At 34.0% G+C, this 15,295-nt stretch overlaps 1 protein-coding gene across 1 annotated transcript; it reads right to left on the reverse strand.

Moving 5' to 3' along the window:
• Positions 1–285: 285 nt before the first annotated feature.
• On the reverse strand, positions 286–6,537 carry LOC147550613 (V-type proton ATPase subunit c''1-like). The gene is made up of 4 exons (XM_086668726.1): positions 6,234–6,537; positions 6,075–6,152; positions 949–1,119; positions 286–625 (listed from the first exon to the last, which is right to left on the reverse strand). The coding sequence occupies exons 1-4, from the start codon at positions 6,359–6,361 to the stop codon at positions 454–456; spliced, it is 549 nt and encodes a 182-aa protein (XP_086524852.1). The 5' UTR covers positions 6,362–6,537; the 3' UTR covers positions 286–453.
• Positions 6,538–15,295: the final 8,758 nt, after the last annotated feature.

Consider the following 15,295-nt stretch of genomic DNA (forward strand, 5'->3'; position numbering starts at 1 on the left):
GTGGCGGTGGTCGGAGGTGGTGATGAAAATTAGAGAGTAAAAAAACAAAGATGTTTGGGGCTTAAAATCAGGGGTCTCTCTCGTCAATTTAGATCAGTGAATTGACCCAGAGTATTCATCCCTCCTAACCAAAAACTGGATGCCAGCACCACTTTCAGCAAACAATGAAGATAAGCCAAATCAAATCCGATTTCTTTACAGATAACTCCGAAAGCATGGTAACTCGAATTTCGAGTCAGATACTAAGAAAAAAGACACTGGAATCCTCATTGTTGTACAAGAACCAACTCAAAAAGAAAGTCAATTAAGACAAATGGATGGTACAATAAATCTTACATAGAACTTATTAGTGCAGATTCATGTAAAAGAATAACATGTATTTTTTTTAACTCAAACTAGTACAATTCTCGTTCTACTAATAAGTTGAAGCTAGATTCTTGATCTAATGTCCGATCACCCAGTTTTCGAAGGCCATGTTGCTTGAGCTGACATGATTATACCAACTATGACTCCGAAAAGTCCGAGTGCACTTCCAAATATCTCAATCACTAAAATTTTCACGAAAAGAGACGAGTTCTGAGCATCCGACAAAGCACAGCTGCTTCCAATTATTCCCACACAAAGCCTGTTCAAATAGAGGAAAAAAACAAAAACTTAATAATCAAAATATTTTTCGAAAGTGCGAAGATTGCTATACTTTGGTACATTATTGGCCTAAGCGAATGAATTGGACATGAATTGTTCAATATTAAAAGATTTTACTCAGAATCGGGGCGCTATTTTGCAACAATGAAGTTTCTACTTTATTTTGGTGTCATGACATCATCTGTTCCAAAATTGTACATTTTACATTTAAGATTGTAATATTCTTTTCACTTGTTCGAAAAAAAATATAATTTACCAATTGTCTGCTTTAGGAACTATGTTGAAGTTGGAGGCAAAACTTACCCGCAAACAAGGTTTGCAAACCCCACAATGATGCCAGAGGCGAAGATGGCATATCCGGCTCTAAGTGATTCAGGTGCATATATCTTGGAGTTCGGCACACTCTCTAGCTTTGTCTGAAGGATGATTGCTACAATGACACCGTATATAGCAACGGCCTCACAAAAGATCACACTGCAGGGGGAAATATTACAACTTTAGGCGATCAGAACCGGTGATCAATATTATGGCCAGTCAAGGATATCTTATGGGCATTAGTCATAAATTCACTGAAACTATGAGGAAAAAGAATATAAGATTCAAAAATCAATAACAATATTTAAAGAATCAACTCGTGAAATTCGTATTGTGACCCACGTTGGACTATATTGGAAGGGTTTTGCATTCTACTTGAAGTGAAAAAGACAATGTAAGGCGGTAACCGATTACCGACTGATGCAAGCGATCCGTACATTAGAACTAGCGAACTACCAAACACTCATAGCTAGTCGCGGTAAACTGTCTACTGAACTAGAATGCTTTGTCCAACCATAAAAATTGTCATGTTAATTTTCGATCTAATCTTGTCACAACTGAAGAAATTGTTAGTCTGGCCCAGTGCAAATGGAATTTATCGCCCTGTGGATCGGCTTTCAGAGATGAAGATCTCAGTTTTAAAGTCCGATAACAAGTCTAGAATGCTTTATTAAGATTGTCATGTTAATTTTCGACCTAATCTTGTCACAACTGAAGAAATTGTTAATCTGGTCCAGCACAAATGGGTTTTATCGCCCTGGGGGTCGGCTTTCAGAGATGAAGATCTCAGTTTTAAAGTCCGATAGTCTAGAACTTTATCAAACTCCCAAGATGGAAACATTAAATCTTAATAATATTGTGTCCCTTTATATTGTACACTTCCATCTTGTCATAAATCATTCTACCAAGGTAAACTTGAGTCCGGCTCAGCGTTACCAGACACTGATGTAGATTGTTGCGGAAGCGATTTAACTAAAGAACTCATTGCTAAATAACTGAATTAAACAAGCTTAAACTAAATAATAATAAGAAGAACAATGCAATCAAGGAGGATTTTATTCAATATTCAATTCAATGGATCAATAGACGGACTATACTTCTCTTTTATAGAGATTATTATTTTCTAGATAGACTCAAAATAGGGAAGAAAATAAAAGAAGATAATAACTTATGGACTCTTTCCTTGATTGCTAGGACTCGTAATTATAGAAACTCATAATACTAAAATACGGAAACTATATTAATATAGCAATTTAGCCATTGGGCTCCAATGTGTCTTGGTCGAGAGGCCCACTTGCCGGATGGTCTCCATCATACTCCCCCTCTGAGGAACAACTTGTCCCCAAGTTGGTGTAGTCATAAATTGACTCCTTCGGATAAAACTGGTAGCTATCGCTAGAGAAAATTCTTCCGGAACCTTTCAAAAAAAAAAAGATTGGCGGTACCATATACAATGACTTCACCAAGGCAATCCTGAGTTCCCACTTTGCGCGACATGTGGCGAAAATTCGTTGAAGACAAATAAGGACCATATCACCAAATAAAATTTGAATCCTATGATGCCAAGAAACTCGAAAAAACAGTAATGGTGCATAAAAGTCCAATAAATTGCGACATCGCCCATCATCTTTTAATTTGATGAAAGACACCACAATTATTACCATCTTCGTTCTTGGAAAAATATGTAATGTCGTACTCCCATCATGTACGTATATGAACTTGGAACGTTTAATAACAACTTGAAAATACCATCTCCCATCATCTTTGAACAAAATCAGTGAAAATACCATATCCTTCTTGAATAACTTTTTTTCATCTTTTAGTTTGATTAAAGATACCATAAAGACAACATTTTTCTTTGTGGGAAGAAAATCAATGAATCTTGTGTCCCCATGCAATACGTAGTCAACCTTGTTTCTTGTCGAAAGAATTAATGTGTCAATAACTAATGCCGTATGGACTTCTTCCTTGGATGAAAACAATCGAGGAATAGAAAAACTTCGTAGGAACAATGTACGATACAGGTGATTGTCGTCTTCTAACTTCTCAATTCTTTTGCAATTGTGAAATACTACAAACGAATCATTGTTCGTCGTCAAAATTGTCTCAAAGACAGTCTTGAATTCATCACCATGCCCACAAACATAAGGTCCAATTATAAGAGGAGCAAGAAGACCAGGTTGTTGTATTGTTTTAATAAACCTAACTATATCATATCTTCCATCAAAATAGTAATTCCCAGGAGCCTCTTCATGTTTATTCCAAAAAACATAAGTATCAGTAAAATCAACTCCTCCATCTTGTATAAGATCTTCCCACATCTCTACAGGACTTAGTTTCAATGGTTTGTATATGTTTGTGAGTATGAAAAGAAATCCGGGAGATCGTTTAGGTATAACTGTCAAGACTTCACAAAAATTATATAAGTTCCCCACAGAAGTATCATACATAATCGGAAAAAATACCAAGATGTATTCATTGGAAGCAGGATCAAATCCAAATTGATAGTTCCAACTTGATATATCAACATCGTCGCCATACTTTTCCATCTCTTCCTTCAGTAGAGTTGATTTTACCAAGGGTGATACTTCTCGAGTACTTAGATTACACAAATAAGGAGTGATGTCAGGAGCCAATATGTCAATAGAACAAATCAAACCATTAATGGAGTTTGTTAATATATTATAACATAATGTCATTGGGTTTTTTGTGTCGTTAAACTGAACCAAACTCCTAGTTGTTCTTCCTTCTTCTATACAACCTTCAATCATGTTACCTGTCAAGAACATCATCTCCTTACAACTTGAATTCTTTTCTTTTGGTGGAGGAGTGAGGATAAGAAGACTATGGTTTCTTGACGTCAATCGGGTAAGGTGTAAATCAATAAAGTTTTGATCTTTTCCAATTATACAATCCCATTGTTTACAAATGGATTTGAAACGAAAAAGTGATTTCGCAGGTAATCTGCTTAGTATCTCATGTACTACTAAATCTTCTTGAATAAGAGGGTTTGGAAAAACATGACCAGATCTGTTGTTTTTCTTCTTGAATTTGAATCTGTTCTTTTTCATCTTCACGTTGGGAGGAAGAGGAAAATCAATAAAGTTTCTATCTTTTTGAACCATAGAATTCCAATGTGTGCAGACGGTTTTGAAACGAGTGAGTGATTTAACTGGTAATCTGGTAAGTATCTCGGGTACTACTACATCTCCATCAATAATGATATCACAACTATCACTAATAATATTAGAAGGAGGGTTTGAAAGAACAATACCTTTGTTATTTTTTTTCTTTCTTTTCTTAAATTTGATGATGTTGTTGTTGATGTCGGGTTCAAAAATTTTTGGTGGAGCAGTTACCTCATGTTTTTCTCTAGTCGATGTCGGGTTTTCTTCAAGCGGAACAAGGATGACAAGTTTCGTATGCCAAACAAACTCATAAGTATTATTACGACTTCTACATACGGCATCAACATCGAGAATCCATGGTTGTCCTAGGATGAGATGACAGTTCTCCATGTCAACAACGTCACAACAGAGAGTCGCGGTAGTAAGAACCGACGGAGAACGTAAATATGCATTGTTGGTGAACCGATAAATCGCTTTTGTCAGAAATCCAACCGAGTTTATACGGGCAAGGGTGGTCGTAAGTAGGAAGACCGAGTGCTTTGACGAGACGAAGTGATATCATGTTTCCTTCGCTATCGTTGTCAATAATAAAATCACACACCTTATTGTTGATGGTGAGTCTTGATTTGAAAACGTTATGTCCTTCCGCAGGATCCGGAGGTTTTGGAAGGGATGAAGAATGGCGGAGAGATGAAGTCGTGGTGAAGGGTTGAGAAAAAAATTTCTCGTTTTTTGTATCAGGATTTTGCGGGCTCATGATACCAGCTGATGTAGATTGTTGCGGAAGCGATTTAACTAAAGAACTCATTGCTAAATAACTGAATTAAACAAGCTTAAACTAAATAATAATAAGAAGAACAATGCAATCAAGGAGGATTTTATTCAATATTCAATTCAATGGATCAATAGACGGACTATACTTCTCTTTTATAGAGATTATTATTTTCTAGATAGACTCAAAATAGGGAAGAAAATAAAAGAAGATAATAACTTATGGACTCTTTCCTTGATTGCTAGGACTCGTAATTATAGAAACTCATAATACTAAAATACGGAAACTATATTAATATAGCAATTTAGCCATTGGGCTCCAATGTGTCTTGGTCGAGAGGCCCACTTGCCGGATGGTCTCCATCAGACACTCTCCTCCCCTTTGCGTCCCACGTACCCGATTCCCCGCACCCTTTTTAGGTGGGTTCGCGATCCAGTAGCCAAAATTAGCCTACCGGAAATGTTAGTTCTAATTAACCCAAAGTCTTTGTAAAATATATAAACTCGACTAGTTGGGTAGTTAACTACATGAATTTTTAAATGAACTTGCTAGATTGTAAGTCTTGTAGAGACAGGATGTCTAAGAGTAGGTGTATCTATTATAAATGCATCATAAAGAGTATGTATTGTTTTGGAAAATAGTCATAGACATACTACAATCGAAAATGGTGCACCGAAGAGGTATACCCATAGCGTACCCGATATTCACATGGTATCCTACCACATACTAGTACCTGTATTGCGTATCAGAGCGATCCGTTCATTAGGTAATGTTGGTCCGGTTGTTCTTAGTTTTCCACCTAACCGAAATGCCTTCAGCATCTAACTAGTCGAACAATACCAGATGTGGAAACCCGACATAGAGATGGTTGATTAACTAACCCTATTCACTTTTCAAAAAGAAAATTAACTAACCCTATTCCCATATGACTACATCACATTAAGCTTTTGCACGAAACCTAGAACTTGTACATTACATTCAACCATTTCTTCAACAATGGCAAATCTAGTCCATCAATATATTCATCAAACTTCTCTCAATCTATTCATATAACTGTAATTTTTCAAAAGGGCAAATTTTTTTGAAATACCCCCAAATTTAATTCCCCTACTTCCTAACTAAATTCTCATGTGAAATATGAAAGTTTCACAGATGAAATCTTTAGATTAAACAATCACTGAGGAAAACTATCATAATCAAATCGAAGTGAATACCTGATTAGATTCTTAGAAGTGATTCGAGGAGCTTTAATTGCAGCACCAATCAAACTACTCCCAGTTATGTAAATTCCCCTAAACCATTCATAACCCAGATCAATTAGAATCAAATCAAGCAAAATAAACAACTTCAATGAACTAAAAATTTGATCTTACCAAGCAGCACCCAAAACAGAAACACCAATAGAGATTGCAATTCCAACTGCCGCAAAGGTATAAGGTGAGATCTGTACCAAAGCGTGAGACCAAGAACTTGATGCCCCAACCATCGTTGAACCAGACATTATTAGATCAAGATGAAGTTTTTTTTTTTGTTCTTCAGATTATGATTGGAGCAAATTAGGGCTAGATAGAGATGAATGTTCACCTTCTCTCCTGGTGATAAACGTGGGTCCTAAAACGAAAGAAATATAATTTGTGAGTAAGTTCTTTCAATATTATGTATTGACACGTGAGTCCTAAATGTTAATTTTGGGTTAACTCCTTTGGATATTATTATATAATCTGAGAGCCCCAGCCCACGGAATCCAACCCGGGAGCCCCATGCTCCCTGGTTCCCAAACCCCCAACGGCCATATTTGGGGTGGATCCCCTTTTTCCCCAGCCCACGGAGTCCAACCCGGGAGGCCCATGCTCCCTGGCTCCCAAACCCCCAACGGCCATATTTGGGGTGGATCCCCTAAAAAGGGGATCCACCCCACTTCTTTTTATTTTTTTCTTTTAAACTAATTATTTTTCAAAAAATATAAATTGTTTTAAATTTATTTTTCCAATCATTTCTCTAATTTTTTTTTTTTTTTATTTTTATTGTTTTCATCTTTCCAAAATTCCTTCTCTCTCTAACATAATATTAAATTTCAATTTTATATTTGAAATTAATAATTTATGGTTGAAAATTGAAATTAAAAGTCCGCACACGTACATTACACACGTACGTAATTTAGATTTGGGAGCCCCTGTTAGGAGCTCAACGTTGGAATTGAAAAAAGTCCCTGGACTCCTAAAAATCAAAAGCTCCCAAAATTGGGAGCCCGAGCCTCACATTGGACTTACACTAATTCTGAAATAACTTACTCACAAATTATCCGAAATATTAGGCTAAGTAGTGCCCACTTTCATTACAATAAATTTTAACCCTTTTTTAATTCTGCATCCCAGGTAAATTATGACGCTTTTTTAATTTTAGTATCTCTATAACATGATCGAAAGATATCACCAACTTGCAATTTAGCTGCTTTACTTGTCTTCGAGATGAACGATCTCAACAACCTGATCAAGAGAGAACGAAGGAGGGTGCCTAGACCATGGCAAAAGGTCTTCCATATCCAAGCTTAGACTAATTCATTATATCCTAATAAGTAATAAAAAATGATGTGAAATCCATCTCTCGTTAATGTGATTTATATGTTATTAGTCACGAAAAGATTTAGTATTTTTGATATTTTTTTTATCTAAGTATGATCGAAATAGTAAGCGACTAGTCTGTTCGAAATCAACAACACGAAGGTATAACATGTCGAATCCTTACAATATCTACTCAAGTTGGTCGACCAGAAGCCCAACTAGACACTAACGAATTTAAAGACATGTAGTAGGAATTAGTCCATTGCCCAAAAAAAAAGCAGGTACTTCTCAACCATGTGATTAAATGAGCAACCATAACTAAAGGACAAGCGAAGAATGACAATGGTTCGGAAGCGTATAGAATCTAGTCACTAGAGGAGTAGAAATTTCTCACTTAGAATCTTTTTACAATAATTGAATATTTGGGTAGTTCAACAAAAAAAAAAATAATTGAATATTTGGGAAGGAATTTCCTTGGAAGGATATATGAAAATGAAAATATACTTATGAAAAAGGATTTTTGAGTTTAAGGTCCAAAAATAGGGGGGGTAATTAGTCATATATCCACTCCTAAATCAATAAATAAAATAAAACCAAAATAAACCGAAAATGTAAAATAAGTCCAAAAATTCACTATTTGGTGGGCCCCATGCATCAATCCTTTAATTTTCTGTCAAATTTTCCCTTTCATAAATATTTTTTAACCATTGGTAAACCAAAGGTTTATAATGGTTGAGTTAATACAATTATTCTTTCTATAAATTTTATGAAAGAATATTTATGGTGGATATTTAATGTTAATCTTTATTTCCAAAACTTATATTTTTCTAAAGTAACCTACCAAATCAATGGATATTTATCTAAAACTAGTTTCTCTCTCCCAAACACGAGTTTCTCTTTCTGTAACTATATGTTCTTTGAATTCAAGAAAATATATTATTTCCAAAACTGATATTTGTCTAAATTAACCTACTAATTCAATGAATATTTACCTAAAACGAGATGCTCTCTCCCAAAAACGATTTTCTCTCTCTGTAACTCTATGTCCTTTGAACTTCAAGAAAGTATGAATTTGTGATTTGTTTTTTATCTCTACCTCGATCCAATTAAACATCTACAGATTCTTTTGTGAGGTTAAAAAGCAAACTATTTTGCTAACATCTTACTGAATCTACTAGCATATTTTACATTCTACTAGCATCTGATGAATGAATTGGACAAAGTAGTTTAAAAAGCAAATACTATTTAGCTAGCATCTTATTGATTCTAATAGCAACTTTTACATTCTATTAGCATCGGTTGAATGAATTTGGATACAGTAGTTTAAAAAGCAAGAATATTTTACTAGCATCTATGAATTTGTTACAATAGGTTAACAAATACTTTTTAGTAATTTTATGAAAGAATATTTATGGTTGATATTTAATGTTAATCTTTATTTCCAAAACTTATATTTTTCTAAAGTAACCTACCAAATCAATGGAGATTTACCTAAAACTAGTTCTCTCTCTCCCAAACACGAGTTTCTCTTTCTATAACTATATGTTCTTTGAACTCAAGAAAATATATTATTTCCAAAACTGATATTTGTCTAAATTAACCTACCAATTCAACCAATATTTACCTAAAACGAGATGCTTTCTCCCAAAAACGATTTTCTCTCTTTGTAACTCTATGTTCTTTGAACTTCAAGAAAGTATGAATTTTTTATTTGCTTTTTATCTCTACCTCGATCCAATTAAACATCTACAAATTCTTTTGTGAGGTTAAAAAGCAAACTATTTTGCAAGCATCTTACTGATTCCACTAGCATATTTTACATTCTACTAGCATCTGATGAATGAATTTGATAAAGTAGTTTAAAAAGCAAATACTATTTAGCTAGCATCTTATTGATTCTAATAGCAACTTTTACATTCTATTAGCACCGGTTGAATAAATTTGAATACAGTAGTTTAAAAAGCAAGAATATTTTGCTAGCGTCTTATGAATTTGTTACAATAGGTTAACAAATACTTTTTAGTAATTAAAATATGGTCGCGGCTTTGGGGAATAAAGAAAAATCTCCGGGGAATAAAGACTAAGTCAATTAAGTTTGACTTTGAGAGAATATTTATCTTTTAGTCCACAAATTGATATGATTAAACTTTGCTCCTTAATTTTCATCTCTTCTCTCCTCTCTTCTTCTGTCTACTTCATTAGCATTCTCGTGCTCCTTTCTCTCCCACTGTTATTGTCTCTCCTTCTCGGCCTCTCTCTCTCCGCAATCACCAATAAATCCTCTAGTTTCTTGGTGATTCCGGCAAAATTTTAGGGTTTTTAAGGGACAAAATAATAGAACGAAACCCTAATAGATTCTCAGCGACTTCCTCGATCTTCTTCTGCACTTCACCACGAATCCATTTCTGATTTCTAATCTTTAGAGAAACACAAAATCCGCATTGCAATTACTAATAAAGAGAAAAAGAGGGAGAAATTCAAGACATTAGAAACCCAATTATCTCTTTTCCTAATGACCGAATTTTAGTGATGGAAAAAAACTGTAGTTGCCCTAAAGAACCAACAATTCAGTTCACATTCTCGCAAACAAGATACTTAAAACAGTTATGTTCTTTAGTTCAAATCAGTATAATGAAGTATGAATTCAACACATAATAAAAAAACGGCCCAAAATTTGCGTGAGAGAGAGAATTCATACCGGAGCAAGACTTGAATTGGCTCCAACAATGTTGTTCCTCTGATCATCAATTCCACCACGATTGAACTATTAGATCAATAAAAACAGAAAGTGAAAATTCAATCAAAATAATGAACGATATGATCGAAAGACCCAAATAATCTGTACCACCAAAAGATTAATAAAAAAGAGAATTAGGATTTAAGACCTCCATTAATCTGTCCTCTAATTAAGCTTCGCAACTGCTACCTAAACGGATGAACAAGAAGAGTCGGAGTAGAGTATTGGAGATTAGATTACCGTCACCTACTACTACTGTTCTGCAACAATAGAAGATAATTTAGAGAGAGGAAAATGGTTATTATTAGAGTTTAGAGAGAGGGGAACAATGAGAGATAGAGATAGAGTAATAGGGAGAGAGAGAGAGAGAGAGAGAGAAAAGAATAAACACAAAGTAATATAGAGAGAGAATGAGCATCATGAGAGTGAATCAACAGTAGAGAGAAAAATAAGATAGAGATGATGAGAGGAGAAGATGAATATTAAGAGGCAAAGTTTAATCATATTAATTTCTGGACTAAAAGATAAATTTCTCCCTAAGTCAAACTTAATTGACTTATTCTTTATTCCCCGGAGATTTTTCTTTATTCCCCAAAGCCGCTGCCTTAAAATATATTATGTGAAATTGTTTTTGTTACATTTTCAGTATTTTACTAGCATTTTCTTGATTCTGTTACCATCTGATATGAATTTGTTACAATAGGTTGATTCTAATAAAATTTTATGCTGGTAAAATCTTATCGAGTCTAACAACATTTTTAACATTTTATTTTAACGTTTGTTTTTTCTTACTCTTCACTACTGTAGATGATGAATGAAACCATCAATCGATTCTCTCTCTCTCCCACTCGATGCTTTCACCTTTTTCACTCGGTTTAATTTGGGCGTCGATGATGGATGAAATCAAAACCTAGTTCATATATTAGAAAGTGACAATGCTCTCTCTCTCTCTCTTCGGTTTACTTTTGCCTAATTCTAATAGAAATATAAAAGAAAGTATTCTGCTAAACGGTAAAGGCAACTATTTTTCCGGAAGGAAAGTTTGTTTTTGAGGAAATCATTTAATGAATCTCTAAATATTATGGTATATGTTATAAATATTAGATTTATGGTGGATGACCACCACCAATTGTAACTCCCACCACCATAGGTTTTCCACCATTACTTTGTATTCAAGCTCCATTATTGTGTGTCTATTGGATGTGTAACTCATCTAGCTAAATGCATATATAAAGAGGTTACTTGCTAATGAAGAAGATGGATCAAACCAATGTGTCATAGTACTCAATATACCAATGTGCCAATGTAGAGAATTCTCTACAAACATATGAATATAAATCTAGTTCATCTTGTCTCTATCTCTTTGCTTATATTTTCATCATCTTTCTTCTTCCCTACCTCTTTTATTTTTCACAACACGTTATCAACACGATTTGCTTTATGCCAAAGGGAAGAAGAAATTATCAACTCCTTGATCAAGGTACAAACAAATAAAATATGGGTAAGTTTGGTCAATTGTAATTGGTAAGTTAAAAGGTATGTGGGTTCTCTTTGTTAAAGTTTCGAACTTATTATTTTTACTTATCTCTAACCATTGATTTTGTGATTGTTGAGGCATAGTGAATCATATCTAAAGAATATTATAATTAAGTAGATGATAATGGTGAAAATGTTGGTATTGCAAACTAATATGAATATCAATGCAATCTATTCAATGGTAAGGTCAAGGTAAATTATGCATCCAAAATAAATTGGTATTACTCTCATAACTAATGTTTCATTTTGTATGAATGTATCATAAGAGTATATTTTGATCTGTGAATGAAGATTTTTTCAAAGAAGAAATTTAACCATTAAATTTTGGTTAAGATCAAATTGGAACGTCTATTTGTATATTGGCGTATATACTTCTTCAAATCTAGAAAATTCTAAAATAATTAGGCCTCGTTTGGTTCCGCTTAAAAAAAGCTAAAAGCCAGCTTTTAGCATATTTTAAGCGCTTATTGAAAATTTTACGCGTTTGGTTCAAAAAGCTGTCGCTTATTTTAAGCTAGAAAAGTCCATTTTCTCTAAAAAGCAGAAGCCACAATTTTGTGGCTTTTTTATAGCTGCTTATTAAAAGCTAGCTATGAAAATAAAATAAAATATATTTTTTTGTCACCATCAATAAACATCCACCACCATCACAACCACGCCACCACCTCTGCCACCACAATCACTCCACCACCTCTGAGAATCACCCCACCACCTATGCCACAATTCCACCACTTCCATACCACCTCCGGCGCAACTCCATCACCACCACTTTCGCCGCAATTCCACCACCATCACAACTATTCTACAACCATCAAATTTTTTTACAACTACTCCGCCACCTTCGTCACCACTCTACCACCATCACCGAACGCTTCACCATCTCCCCCGCAACTCCACAACCTCCGACGTAGCTTCATTTTCGGTGCAACTCCACCACTACCACAACCACTCCACCACCATCGCCACAAATCGACCTCTCCACCACCACACTATACCACCTCCACCAACCCCATTTCACTACCGTCGTTGCAACTTTACCCCCTAACCACCAACACCCCCTCCATTCTACAACCACCATCACTACCATAACTCCGCCACCATTGAGCACCACCATAACATGTCCACCACCATTGAGCACTATCACCACTGCATTAGGTTCAAATTTTGATCTTTATGTGTTTATGAAAATTTAAAAAATTCTATTATTTTATTTTAGTGTCTAATGTTTATAAATTTTTTATTAATATAATGATATAAGCATATTGTTTGATAACTACAATACGAAGATTACATTTTTTTACCAAATGTCATACCTAGCTTTTTAAGATATAAAAACACTTGTTATGTAGCGTACCAAACGATTCAGACATATTTTTAAAAAGCGCTTTTATTTATGGGCTTATAGAAAAGCTCATAATATAAGCTATGTGTGTACCCAAATGAGACCTTACTAGAGTAAAAAAAAAATCTCAAAGGATGAAAACATATATCCCTTATGAGTTGGTAAATTGTCACCCAAAAGGGTAAACCCTTGGGAAAAAAAAAATTTATTTGCGCATTCCTGAAGAATGACAAATGCTAATTTTTAGTACTGAAATTATTTTCCGTTGGTTTTTAAAGGATTATAATTAAACGGTGATAAGAAAAATCCTACACCGAGTTCATATTGGAAATAGAGTGACAAAATTGAGAATCTCATTTTACTATACCAACATATAGTTTGATTAAATTTGACAAAGCTCTTCATCGTGGAATGTAACCAATTTTTGTGAAACTCATCATATATTAAGTCGAAATCCAAAATATCTATTCAAGTGGTGATAATATCTTCTTTCAGGTGATGGATTGTAAATTCTTGAAAAAATAGAATTTGTTGAATATCCGCTTTCATATTACACCTGAAGTTGTAATAACCAAAGAGAAAGTGATGATGGATTTAATAAACAAAATAAAATAAAATCACATGAAGATGATATATCTCACATGTAATTAATCACACCCGAAGTTGTGATATTATAACAAATTGCTCACACCGGAAGCTGTGATCAGATAGTAATTTTTGTCTAACGGAAAATATGATATGAAAATAAAAATCAAATATGCCTACAGCAATTGATTTTTCCTTCGTCTTTGTCACATCTTTGAAGTATGTGCTCATAAATAAGACGAAAATCTATCGACATTAGGGGGAGGAAGTCCTATATTCAATGTCGTAAAATACTTGAAAACGATCGAGTTTTTCTCATTTGGAATCATTATACGGAAAACTTGCTACCTCGAAATATTAATATTTTTCAGAGCTTAATATGCTTATATCCAGATAAAGGTAATGGAAAATGATCAGAGTAGATCAAAGTGACATATACTCTTTGACACTGAAGGAATAATTTTTCCTCTTGAAGAGGCTATCAAATTAGAAATGAATGTGATTCATATTCCTAATAAAATCTCCTGAAGAGCATATTGAAAATCTCCTGAGATCACTGAACTATGTATGCTGTGAAAATTTGAAAAATCAAATAAATCATTTCAGACGATGTATTTCTGAATATAGTAGCTACTGGGACCATATTGATCCGAAATTACTCTAAGTAATATTGGTCAACTTTTGACGAGATACTCCATTACTTGTGGAATCTCTTACAAAATAATTAAGTCTTCTGACATGAAGTCGAAGCACCAATTAAGAATTACCCCGAAGGTAATAAAGTAGACATGTGTAAGAAATGTCCTTTAGTCTATAAAGGATTTGACGTCCACTTATAAAATTTCAATATGAATTACAAATCCTCGAATTATATTATGAAGTATTTATAAATCCTATTGTGACTCTTGAAGAGTTTATCAAAGCTTCGGAGTAGATTGTTGAAAAAGATTATTCGAGTAAAGAAAATCTTGAAAATGAACATGTTCTGAAATACTAAACGGCTATAATCTTCAAAGCAACTCATATGTCTTAATATGTCATGAAAATTCAGGTCAGAAGTACCTAATATTTACAAACAATACATTACATATGTTGTCATATGGTTTCAGAAAACAACCATCATTCATGTATAAAATGTCAATCGCGTTGTACTCTTTTTTCCTTCGTCATGGTTTTGTCCCATTGGGTTTTCCTTGTCAAGGTTTTAACGAGGCAACTATGCGTATTGAAAATTGTTATAATTTGTGTAAAAGTTGTGGTCTTTTTTCCTTCGTTCAGGTTTTGTCCCGTTGGATTTTCCTGACAAGATTTTGGCGAGACAACTAATCATCGAATGATGAGTTTAACACATATTATGTGTGTGAGGTGGATTGTGCATGAAATTTATGATGCACATTGAAATGTGATTAGTACATTGATTTCATAAAATATTATAATTATCTTATCGATGTATATGACAAATATGAATCACTAGAAAGTGAGTTCAACTGAAATCCCTGAAGGATTTAACAAGCTTCAATCTAAAGTATGCATAAACTTTAAAGCGTTATATGAATGCAACTTGAAATGTCAAATGCTACTTATTATATTTATGTGTTTATATACCAAAAGGAAGCTGACCATAACAAGTCGAACAATGTCCTCAACCTTCATGAGGGGAAGCAAGTTTATGAA

Source organism: Eschscholzia californica, unplaced genomic scaffold (genome assembly GCF_041429995.1).
Source record: "Eschscholzia californica isolate CP2 unplaced genomic scaffold, dmEscCali1.0.p SCAF_3, whole genome shotgun sequence".
Lineage (NCBI taxonomy): Eukaryota > Viridiplantae > Streptophyta > Magnoliopsida > Ranunculales > Papaveraceae > Eschscholzia > Eschscholzia californica.